The sequence below is a fragment of the Dipodomys ordii genome, unplaced genomic scaffold, assembly GCF_000151885.1.
Source record: "Dipodomys ordii isolate 6190 unplaced genomic scaffold, Dord_2.0 Scaffold3, whole genome shotgun sequence".
In the NCBI taxonomy this organism is placed as follows: domain Eukaryota; kingdom Metazoa; phylum Chordata; class Mammalia; order Rodentia; family Heteromyidae; genus Dipodomys; species Dipodomys ordii.
This window is the reverse complement of record NW_012267219.1, coordinates 750,105-763,032: the sequence shown is the minus strand read 5'-3', so window position 1 is coordinate 763,032 and position 12,928 is coordinate 750,105. Positions and strand designations below refer to the sequence as shown.

The 12,928-nt window shown below is 35.5% G+C and overlaps 1 protein-coding gene across 1 annotated transcript; it reads right to left on the bottom strand.

Annotated features, from left to right (window-relative positions):
- Nucleotides 1-7,931: 7,931 nt before the first annotated feature.
- LOC105988432 (olfactory receptor 6C2-like) lies at nucleotides 7,932-8,867 on the bottom strand. The gene has a single exon (XM_013020072.1). It carries the CDS (start codon nucleotides 8,865-8,867, stop codon nucleotides 7,932-7,934), a length of 936 nt encoding a protein of 311 aa, XP_012875526.1.
- Nucleotides 8,868-12,928: the final 4,061 nt, after the last annotated feature.

Genomic DNA, 12,928 nt, shown 5'->3' with positions numbered 1-12,928 from the left:
TACCATTCCTTTCCTCCCCACCTCCCCAACTTCTCCCTCCCCTCTCCACCTGCCCCCAAAGTTGTAAAGTTTGTTTTCAACATACTGTCTTGTACATCTCATTGTTACAATCAGTTATCCTGTATCCTTATTTCATCATTTTGTTATTTCCCATTCCCTCCTCAAATTAGAAAAAATGTATATACAAGATGTAGGGCACCAGAATCAAATACAGTGACAACAGGGGTTGTACCATGGGGGAAGAACATAGAAAAGAAACAAAAATATCACATAGTACATTATAAGAGCTCCCCTATGACTCAGCAATCCCACTTTTAAGCATTTACCCAAACAATCACAAACAAGGCCATATGGAAGCTACAAGTACAACTATGTTTATTGCAACATTATTTACCATAGCTAAGATATGGAACCAACCCAGATGCCCCTCAGTAGATAAATGGATCAAGAAAATGTGGTATATATACACAATGGAATTCTATGCCTCAATCAGAAAGAATGACATTGCCCCATTTGTTAGGAAATGGAAAGACTTGGAAAAAATTATATTAAGTGAAGTAAGCCAGACTCAGACACATAGGTCCCATGGTTTCCCCTTATCTGTAATGACTAGTATATATCTAGGACAAGCAGAAGAGGTCAAAAGCTATGTACATATGACCATATAAGATGATGGTAAGCAAAATTAACCCCACAATGGGGACACAAGAGGTTTTATCTTTGTTGCTGTTCTTCTTAATGACTGCTAATAGTTTGTGATACGAAGTGTTCATCAGCATAAGCTGAATCTTGAATTTTATGTAGCCCATTTATATTTCCCTTGAAATTCCATCATTTATAAAATACAAGTTATATTACAAGCAGTGTGAGTATCATTCTACAAACTCTTTATATATTGGTTAAGATGTTGAAGTGTATACTAGTGGTGTCTAAAGCCTACAATCCTAGCAATTCAGGAGTTTGTAGACTTAAGGATGGCAGTTCAAAGACAACCAGGGCAGGAAAATCTGTGAGATTCTTAGTTCCAATGAACCAGTAAAATGCTGGAAGTAGAACTTTGGCTGAAACCAAACCTCTTATTCTAGCATTTTCCTCATTCATTGGATTTAAGAGTCTCATGGAATTACTGTTAGGTCTGCCTTTGAAGATCCTCAGATCATGACCTCCTGAGTAACTAAGATTGCTGGTGAGAGCCACCATGCTCCATGCTTCATGCTCCATATTGGTGGGTGAGATGATGCACTTGGTAAGCAGGCATCACCTCAAGTGAAAAACCACTAGATACATGTCTCTCAGCACATTTATGTTTTAGTGTTTTCTTCTGATGACGTGTGATCTTGTATTTTCTCGTAGGCACCATGTTTCCTACATAGCTTGAAATGAGGCTTTTACCAGTCTATCAGCTTATTTGTTGAGATGGACTTTGGCTAACTTTCTGCCCTTCACTTTACATACAATCCTCTCCATCTCAGCCTTTTGAATACTTGAGATTACAGGTATGGCCCACTGTGTCTGTCTAAAATAGGCATTTTAAACTATGCGATATTAATATAATTCTCTCACAACTGACCTTATTGCTGCATACATGTTTTACTTGTCATCTTTCCAATTTGCAAATTCGAGACAGTTATTTTCTTGTTGATGTCTCTGGTGTTGATAGCTGTTTGAATTTATTTATTTCCATTGTTTGGAAGCTAATAGTATGCATTTATTAATAGTAAATACATGGCTTTCTTTTTTATTTAAAGCAAATAAATCATATCAAAGTTATATGAAATGAGAGAAAGTGATTGGATTTGGAAAGAGATAAGTGTTTCCATTTTCTTGTTGTTGTGAATTCATTTATTTCTTAACATATGCATTTGCTTTGAGAAGGATTTTCTTGAGCTCCAAATATGATTTCCGAATTCCTAAATATCCTTGTAATGTCATTTATAGAACCAAATATACCCTAATTATAAGTCAGAAATGCATCTTTTGATCTTCACACTGTATTTTGCTTCTTCCATGCTTTCTTTACAAGCTAGTGTTCTGGAGTTAGAGAACTTGTAGTTTATGCTAGATACAGAAATAAGCACTTTATGTGAAATATCTCTCAGCAGAAATAATCTCTCCAGTATTATGCATTTCTAAGTTCTACTCCTGTGCCTCAGTCTCTAATTCCAATAGAAATACATATACTTGGCCATTCGGTTTCTAATTTTTAGCTTCCCAAAGTTTCATAGCACTCAAATTATGTTACTTTTGAATGACTTCTTACTCATGTTTTGCTTAATATCCAACATAAAAACATCATCATCTTAGGCATTCCTTTCCTAAATTGTAGCAATCTGGAAAGATATATTTATTCAAGGCTTATTTATTAAGATCTCAAGAAAAGTAACAAATGATAGAATTTATTATACTTACACTGCCGGCAGTTAATTGTATCTTTCTATTAGTGGTTTACAATTACTCTTAGAGAAAAAAATTTAAAATGAATATTATATTGAACACTAACATGATATGATTCCTAGAAGTCTAGGAATATACCTTGGCTTGAGATTTTTCTCTAATTGATTGCATCAACTTTCTATTCATGGAGAGCCATCATCAGTCGGGTGAACAAACAGCTTTGGTTTTTTTTTTTTTTGTCTTTGAAAAGTGGGTCCACAAAGTTCATGGTACCTTTGGAATAGGGGGTGCTATGATTTCTTGTTTAGCGGGAAGATTTTCAAATGATAAGCTCCATATTTATACTATTTTCCAAATCTGTAACCAAGTTAATAAACAGTGGAGTCCATGGTTACTCATGTTGAAAAATCTCTACTTAACTTGGAGAAAAATCCAATCTGCCTTAGAGCCATGGGAATATGGCCCATAGAGACAGGACAGGTTGTTAGGAAAACATTAACAATCCAATTAAAACCAAATGTAGTCCAGGCTGGGAAGTTGGCTCAGTGGTAGAGTGCTTGCCTCGCATGCCTGAGGCCCTGGGTTTGATTCCTTAGCACACATAAACAGAAAAAAAGCCAGAAGTATCACTGTGGCTCAAGTGATAGGGTGCTAGCCTTGAGCTGAAGAGGGCCCAGAGTTCAGTCCCTCACGACAGACCAAAAAACAAAACAAAAAAAGAAACCCAAATGTAGTCCAGTTTCTTTTCATTCATTCTTGTAAGACAGCTAAAGTATCTAGTTCTCCTTTCTTGCTTTATCAGTTTGTTTAACAGTGAATAAATTCTATGTTAATATTTGAAAGCTACCATTTTACTCTACTTCCATTATTACTCATAAGGCCAACTATAAACCTTTTTAGTCAAAATTAATTATTAAGTACAGTGCACATTCCTAAGTTAAGAAACTAAGAGAGCTGAAACAGTTTTTCAAACATTCACGTTTAAAATTTTTTTAAATAAGTTTTTAATTGTAAAAATACTGTACAGAGGAGTTACAGTTACACAGCAAGGTAATGAATAGATTTCTAATCAAGCATTGATGCCTCCTCCTTTGTATTTCCCCTACCATCCCTTCCCTTCCATCTCCACAACTACACTCCCCCACCCTAATTGTAAAGTTTGTTTTTTGACATAGCGTCTTGTACATCTCATTGTTGCAATGGGTCAACCAGTATCCCTAATTGGTTTTTTTCCTTCCCTCCCCAAATTATACCAATATCAAATACAGTGAAAGCAAGGATTATACTGTGGGGGAGAGACATACAAAGCAACAAAAACACATGGTACCTTATAAATATGTTAGAAACAATAGCAAGAAAGAAAAAACCACTCGTGTCCTTGTCTTAGGGTTCATTTTGCCTAACATCAACTTATCTGACCGTTTCTGCTTGTCTCAGACATATATTAGTTATTGCAAAAAAGGGAAACCATAGGACCTATATTTCTTTGGGACTGGCTTACTTCACTAAATATAATTTTTTCCAAGTCTTTCCATTTCCTAACAAATGGGGCAGTGCCATTCTTTCTGATGGAGGCATAGAATTCCATTTTTTTAATGTTTAGTACCCAGGAATCCCTCAGATGCTTAGTAGTCCATAAGATTTGAAATCCATCCTTTTGGATTTTCAATACTGACACATCATTTCTCTTGGAACAGAATTACAGCAGATTCTACTTTATGAGAATATCATGTGTTACATATATTTATCTGACATTACAAGTAGTATAAGAGTTCGAAGTTCATTTAATATAAATATATTTGTATTGCCATCATTTTTACACAATGACCCCTAATTTTATGTGGTTATTGTATAAATATAAATTTTGATATATGCATGTTGTGTAAAATAATTAAATTAATCACCTCTCTTACTCTTTCCTTTTTTGGATTAAGGATTGAATTTTTCTCCTGGCTGTTTTTTCTTTGCCAATCCTTATTTTCCAGTATACTCAACTTGCTGTTCAGTAGATGTTAAGATTTATTTTTCTTTTCCAACTGAAATTCTTTTTTTGTATAGATTTTTATTGCAAAAATACTGTACAGAGGGGTTACAGTTATATGAGTAAGGTAATGAGTACATTTCCTATCAAGCATTGTTACCTCCTCCTTTGTTTTGTCTCCACCATCTCTTCCCTCCCCACCTTCCCAACTTCTTCCTATCCACCCACACCCCACAACGTTGTAAAGTTCATTTTCAACATAGTGTCTTGTACATGTCGTTGCCACAATGGGTCAACTTGTATCCTTATTTCAGCATGTTGTTATTTTCCTTCCCCTCTCCAAATTAGAAAAGTATATATACAAGGTGCAGAGCACCAGAATTAAATACAGTGAAAGCAGGGGTTGTACCATGGGGAAATAACATACAAGAGAAACAAAAAAAAAGCACATAGTACATTATACATACGTTAAAACAATAGCAAGAAAGAAAAAAACCAGGGCTGGGAAGGTGGCTCAGTGGTAGAGTGCTTGCCTTGCATGCTTGAGGCCCTGGGTTCAATTCCTCAGCACCACATAAGCAGAAAAAAAAAGCCGGAAGTGGAGCTGTGGCTCAAGTGGTAGAGTGCTAGCCTTGAAGAGCTGAAGGACAGCGCCCAGGCCCAGAGTTGAGGCCCCATGACCGGACCTCCCCCGAAAAAAAAAAACAAATCACTTGTGTCCCTATCTTGGGGTTCATTTTGCTAACATCATCTTATATGGTCATATGTACATAGCTTTTGACCTCTTCTGCTTGTCCTAGACATATAATAATTATTGCAAACAAGGGAAACCATGGGACCAATGTTGCTTTGAGTCTGGCTTACATCACTTAATATATTTTTTCCAAGTCTTTCCATTTCCTAACAAATGGGGCAACGGCATTCTTTCTGATGGAGGCATAGAATTCATATACATACATAAATACATACATATATATATGTGTGTGTATATATATGTATATATATATATATATCACATTTTCTTGATCCATTCATCTACTGAGGGGCATCAGGGTTGGTTCCCTATCTTAGCTATGGTGAATAATGCTGCAATAAACATAGTTGTGCTGGTAGCTTTAGTATGGCCTTGTTTGTGATTGTTTTGGTAAATGCCTAAAAGTGGGATTGCTGGGTCATAGGGGAGCTCTATGTGTAGTCTTTTGAGGAATCTCCATACTGTTTTCCAAAGTGGTTGAACCAGTTTAAACTCCCATCAAAAATGCAGTAAGGTTCCCTTTTGGTCACATCCCCTACAGCATCTGTTGTTAGTAGATTTCTTGATGATAGCCATTCTAACTGGGGTGAGGTGGAATCTCAATGCTGTTCTGATTTGCATTTCTTTTATGGCTAGCGAAATTGAGCATTTCTTCATGTGTCTATTGGCTGTTCTTATTTCCTCTTCAGAGAAGTCTCTCTTTAAGGGTTTAGGCCACTTATTAATCGGGCAGTTGTTTCTTTGAGGGTTTGTTCTTGGTGGATTTAATTTTTTGAGTTCTAAGTATATTTGAGATATGAGACCCTTGTCTGTTGTATGGCTAGTGAAGATCTTCTCCCAATCTGTGGACTTTCTATTGATCTTGCTTGCTATGTCCTTTGCAGTTTCATGGAATCCCATTTGTCCAACCTTTCTTTCATTTGTTGTGTTTCTAGGCCTATGTTAAGAAAATTTTGGCCTGTGCCAAAGAGCCCTTAGAACTAAAAAAATTAAATCCACTTACAACAAATCCTCAAAGAAACAACCACCAATGAAGAAGTGGGCTAAAGGCTTAAAGAGAGACTTCTCTGAAGAGAAAATAAGAATGGCCAATAGTCACATGAAGAAATACTCAACTTCTCTAGCCATAAAAGAAATGCAAATCAGAACAGCATTGAGATTCCATTTCACCCCAGTTAGAATGGCTATAATCAAGAAATCTACTAACAACAGAGGCTGGAGGGGATGTGGCAAAAGGGAACCTTACTGCATTGTTGGTGGGAGTGTAAACTTGTTCAACCACTTTGGAAAGCAGTATAGAGGTTCCTCAAAAGACTATACATAGAGCTCCCTTATGACCGAGCAATCCCACTTTTAGGCATTTACCAAAACAATCACAAACAAGGCCATACGAAAGCTATCAGCACAACTATGTTTATTGCAGCATTATTCACCATAGCTAAGATAGGGAAACAACCCTGATGCCCTTCAGTAGATGAATGGATCAAGAAAATGTGATTATATATATATATATATATATATATATATATATATATAAATTCTATGCCTCCATCAGAAAGAATGACATTGTCCCATTTGTTAGGAAATGGAAAGACTTGGAAAAAATTATATTAAGTGAAGTAAGAAATATAGGTCCCATGGTTTCCTTTATCTGCAATGACTAGTATATGTTTAGGACAGGCAGAAAAGGTCAAAAGCTATGTACATTTGTTCACCATTTATGCCTTCATTCTGCACTACTGTTGTACTCCAAGAAATAAGGCAAAAGGAAAAGAAAACAAAAACAGCAACAATGAAAAAAATACTTTTGTTTCCAATGTTAGAGTTCATTTTGATAAATATTATATTGTATGGTCAGATCCACAGAGTCATTTTGCCTTTGTGTACCTCCCCGAAGAACATTCTCCTTTAGTCTCACTATGTGTGAATGCCTAGAATCCTGTATGATTTATCATGTCCTGATGTACTTTAGATCTAGTGTCAATATATGAGAAAAACATTCTCTGTCTCTCTGAGCTTGGCTTACCTCACTTAATATGATTTATTCTAGATCCATCCATTTCTCTGCAAATGACATAACTTCATTCTTCCTATGGCAGTGTAAAATATCATTGTTTATAGGCATTTCATTTTTTATCTACTCATTCATTTTGTGGCATCTGGGTTGTTAATACAACTTGGTTATTGTGGATAGTACAGCAATGAACGTGGATGTGCATGTGTCTTTACAATATCTTGACTTTAGATATTCTGGTAGAAGTCCAGGAGTGGTATATCTGGGTTGTAGGGAATATCTGTTTTTTTTTTTTTTTGAGGAACCTCCTGACTGCTGTCCAGAATGGTTGCAATAGTTTACATTCCTACAAACAGCACAATAGGGTTCCTTTTTTCACACATCCCTGACCACATTTGTTGTTGTTCAATTCATAATATCATTCAATCTATCTTGGTGAGATGGAATCTCATTAAATTGTGAGGAATGAAAAAGGAGCAGAGAGTTCTGGGCCTTCTATTCTATCCTCAGTGTCTGAAGTCTAGTCTGGAATATTCAACAATAAGCACAATTACTGAAATCAAAATACATAATGAAATTATTGATTTTGTTTCACTTTATTTGTGGTTTTGGCAAGTCTTGATATGTGTGGTCATTCTGTTGTTTCCTCGTGTTTTGTGTTTTCATTCGGAGTCACCTTGAAATTGCTAAGAAAGGCTTGAGGTAAAAATCCAATGTCACATGCGTAGAAACCAATGCTTTATTAAGAAAACTTATCAAAACTTTTTTTTTAACATTGGTGAATTTCCTTACTTTCTTAACAACAGTGAGATTCTTTTGACTGTGTTACTGAAGGCCTGTTTCACCTGCTTGTTTCTCAAGGTGTAAATGAAGGGGTTCAGCATAGGAGCAATGGAAGTGGTGAGGACAGACACACCCTTGTTGATCGCCATCGAATCCTGGGCTGAAGGCTTCACATAGATGAAGATGCAGCTGCCATAGGTGATGGAAATCACGATCATGTGGGAAGAGCAGGTGGAAAAGGCCTTTTTCCTTTGCTTGGCAGAAGGGAATTGTAGAATGGTCTTAATAATGTATATATAAGATAGAACTACACACAATAGAGTCATGACAAAGGTTAACACAGCACCAACTATGACTATCTGCTCTATGAGCCATGTTTGTGAGCATGAGATCTTCAGGAGGGGGTATGCATCACAGACAAAATGGTCAATAACATTAGAGGCACAGAATTCTAAGCTTAGGCCCAGCGTAAGTGGTGGGAGTATGATTAGCAAGCTAGTTGCCCAGCAACAAAGGATGAGTCTCCTACAGACCCTGCTGTTCATGATGCTCACATAATGCAGGGGTTTGCAGATGGCCACATAGCGGTCATAGGACATGGTGGCCAGCAGAAAGAATTCTGTTACAGCAAAAAGATCAGTAAAAAAAAGTTGAATGGCACAATTGTTATATGTAATTGTGTTGTCCCCTGTTGATAGGTTGTACAAGTATCTGGGAATACAAGCAGATGTGAATGAGACTTCTAAGAAGGAGAAATTTTGTAGGAAATAGTACATGGCAGTTTTGAGTTGTGGATCCACGATGGTGAGAGAGATGATGGTGAGATTTCCGGTGACACTCAGCATGTAGGTGAGACACAGAAAGATGAGGAGCACAGCCTTCAGTTGTGGGTCATCAGTCAGGCCCTGGAGGAGGAACGTTGTGACGGTGTGATTTCTCATCATCCACTCCTGACTGCTACTCAGTCTGCATGGCAAGTTCAGATATTAGGGTGTAGTAATTAACAGAGCAAGAAAATGGTTGAAATTACATCATATGAATTTAAATGTTCTATTTACACATATTATCAATTGTAATAGTAGTTTAGGTTGTATAATTCATTCATGTCATTTCAAGGTAAAATGAAAAATTCAAGTATTCATATAACATTCCACTATTTACATATACAATACTATATATTGTTATAATGAGTAATATAATATATATAATATCATAACATGTTACTTACATATTATTGTAACTCAATAATACATATGTGTCATAATTGTGTTGTATGTTATATTTTGTTACTATGTGTTATATATTATATATATGTACTTGTTATAGGATAAACATATATAATATTCAGTATACATATATATTTTATATTGTATAATTATATAATTTTGTTTTTGAATTAGCATGTGTTGGTAATTGGGAAATGCATATGCACACAGTGTGTTTTCAACAAATTCATCTCCTCCATTTTATTTCTACTTCATCCTTCTCTCTTCCCTTTGTTTTTCCAAGTATTTGGTGGTATTCGTCATGCTGACATTATGTTTGGTCAGGCCTTGAGTTGAAGCCCCAAGACTAGCGCAGGTATATACACAGACACAGAGACACATATACATATACAAAACTTGTTGAAGTTAGTCAGAAAATTGTAAAAAAAATTACATTTTCTTTACTATCCCTTTAGTTTCCCATTATTACTTTAATCTTAAAATTGCAAGTCTGCTCTTTTTCTGTTTGGTACTGAAGAAATGGAATATTGTAAGTATATACAATTTATTGTGTTGTATGGTAACATATATTTTGGCATAAAAGGAATACCTGACAAAAGTTACTGCAATTGTTTTTAGTTTTCTGCTTATTTAAGTTTGGAATCTACTTTAAAATGCTGTTATTCATTTCACTAAGCCCCAAATATGACATTTAATTCATGTTTAATGGGTTAAATTTAAATATGTTTAAGCAGATGTTGAATAACATTTCTACAAGTACAGATTGATTTCACTTTGTTATTACTCATGATCCCATTTTGTTTATTTTATTACTGTTTCACTATTTTGTAATGAAAGGAATATTATCCTTCATACCTATATTTTGCTAAAAAGTTAAATAAGTGAACATATAAGATACTTATAATAGTACCTGGCTGAAAATGAATGAGAAATATTAACTGTTTCTGTTTCCTGGTCTCCAAGGGTTTCCCTTTTGTTGGTTAACATATATTTGATCTTACTGAGATCATGTGTTTTCCCTGTAATTTTAAAGTGAAAATGATGAAAATTTATCTTTTCTTTCTGTTGAAGTTACAAATTTCTAAGCAGAATTTCTTTTTCTTTTCTTTTTTTTCTTTTTTGTTCTGGTACTGAGGTTTGGACACTAACTGTCCTTTCTTCAAGACTGATACTCTAGCACTTAAACCAAACCTGTTCTTCCAGCATTTTGCTGGTTAATTGGAGATAAGAGTCTCATGGGCTTCTTGTTCGGTCCAGCTTTGAACCCAGATCATCAGCTCTTGGACTCCTAAATAGCTAGGATTACAGGTTTGAGTCACTGGTCCTCAAGTTTGTTTTGTTTTGGTAGTAAAGGTACAGTACTTGGTAACAGAAACCATCTCAAATGATAGATCACTTGACCCATCACCCTTAGCACTTGCTTTTATTTTTTGTTGGTCATGGGGCTTGAACTAAGGGCTTGGACTGTCCCTAATCTCTTTCTTCTCAAGGCTATGGCTTTACCACTTTGAGCCACAGCTCCACTTCTGGTTTTCTGGTAGTTAATTGGAGCTAAAAGTCTCATGGACTTTACTGCCAAGGCTGGCTTTGGACCATGATCCTCAGATCTCAGTTTCTTGAGTAGCTAAGATTATGGGTATGAGCTATAAGTACCCCTCCTCAATAATTTTTTTGTTTTAGTTATTCCTGCCCTCCCACCTCCGTGGTTTTTGTTTTAGGTGCTGTTTCCTATACAGCTTGGAATAGAGGCATTCACCAATATTTGAGTGTATGTGTTCAGATGGACTCTGCCCTTCACCTTATGCTACAATCCTATTCATCTCTGTCTATTGAATACCTGAGATTATGTGTGGCCCATTGTGTCTGTCTAAAATGGGTACTTTTAACTAGGCAATATTGAAATCATTCTCTCACAACTTACCTTTATTGCGGCATGCATGTTTTACCTGTCATCTTTCCAATTTATAATTTGTAGATACTTATTTTCTTTCTGATGTCTCTGGTGTTGATAGTCGCTTGAATTCATTTATTTCTTAACATATGCATTTGCTTTGAATAGCTTTGAGTAGTATTTTAGTATATGATTTCCAAATATCCTTGTGATGTCATTCATATAACCAAATGCACCCTAAGTGTAAGTCAGAAATGAAACTTTTGATATTCACACTGCATTTTGTTTCTCCATGTATTCTTCATAAACTAGTGTATTGTAGTTAGAGCACCTGTGGTTTATGCTAGCTACAGAAATAAGTACTTCACATCAATTATCTGTATGCAGGAATATTCCCTCCAATGCTCCATGTTTCCACCTTCCACTCCTGTACCTCACTCTCTAATTCCACTAGAAAGACACATACTTGGTCGTTGGTTTCTAATTCTTAATTCCCTGAAATTTCACAGTACTCAAATTATACTACTTACTCTCTTATGTAGTTGCATCAATGCCTATATACTTTGCAACATAAAACTACTCTAAGCTAATGTTTGAATTAATATCATCTTAGGAATTCCTTTTCTAAATTGCAACAATCCAGAAAGATCCATTTATTCAAAGTTTATGAAGCCCAAGTCTCAAAAATGTAACAAATGATAAAATTTTCTATATTTACACTTCTGGCAGTTAATTATATCTTTCTATTAATGGTTTACACTTACTCTTAGATATGTAATTTGAAAATGAACATTACATTGAACACTAACATCATATGATTTCTAGTAGCCTAGTAATGCACCCTTTGCTTGAGATTTCTCTCTCTAATTGGTTACATCAACTTTCTCTCCACCTCTATAGAGCCACCAGCAATCAGGCAAGAAAGCAGCTTTGGTTTTCTTTCTATCATTGAAAAACGGGCCCACCGAGTTTGTAGTACCTTTGAAATAGTGGATGCCGTGAGTTCTTTTGCTTAGTGAGAAGATTCTCTAATTTTAAGCTCTATATTTATATTATTTTCCAAATCTGTAACCGAGTTAATAAACAAAGGAGTCCATAGTAACTCACGACGAAAATCACTAATGAATTATCTATGTAAAGAACTTGGGGGAAAACCCAATCTGCCTTAGTAGCTATGGGAACACAGCCTGCAGAGACCAGAGAAAGCACTAGGAGCATTGCAAAGAGCTTGTTAGGAAAACATTAGGAACCTAATTACAAACAAACTAGTCCAGTTTCTCAAAGGAGGACCAACAATGCTTGATAAGAAATGTACTCATTACCTTGCCCATGTAATTGTAACCCTCTGTATGGTATTTTCACAATAAAAAAAATTTAAAAGATAAAAAAAAACAAACTAGTCCAGTTTCTATCCATTCAGTCTTGTCTTGAAAGACAGCTAAAAGTTTTAGATCTTCTTTTAGGCTTTAACAATTTAACAGTGAATGAATTCCATGTTAATATTTTAAAACTACCATTTGTTTCTACTTTCATTATGTTCTCCTCATCAGGCCAGTTATAAAACTTTTTCAGTAAAAGTTAATAATCAATTTCATTACACATTCCTAGGTTTAGAAACTAAACCTAAGAGACATGAAACATATTTTAATGTATTTATATATTTGATATTTATTTATTTTTAACATATTTGATATTTAATACCTAAGAATCCCTCTGACTCTTGGACTCTTGGACGATCACTTAATTTGAAATCCATTCTTTTGGCTTTCATTTTTTTTTTTTTTTGCTGGTCGTGGGTCCTGAACTCTGGGCCTGGGCACTGTCCATCAGCTCTTCAGCTCAAGGCGAGTGCTCTACCACTTGAGCCACAGCGCCACTTCCAGCT

What these genes read in the sequence shown, in the direction of transcription:
- LOC105988432 (XM_013020072.1), bottom strand. Translation starts at nt 8,867, where the DNA reads ATGAGAAATCACACCGTCACAACGTTCCTCCTCCAGGGCCTGACTGAT.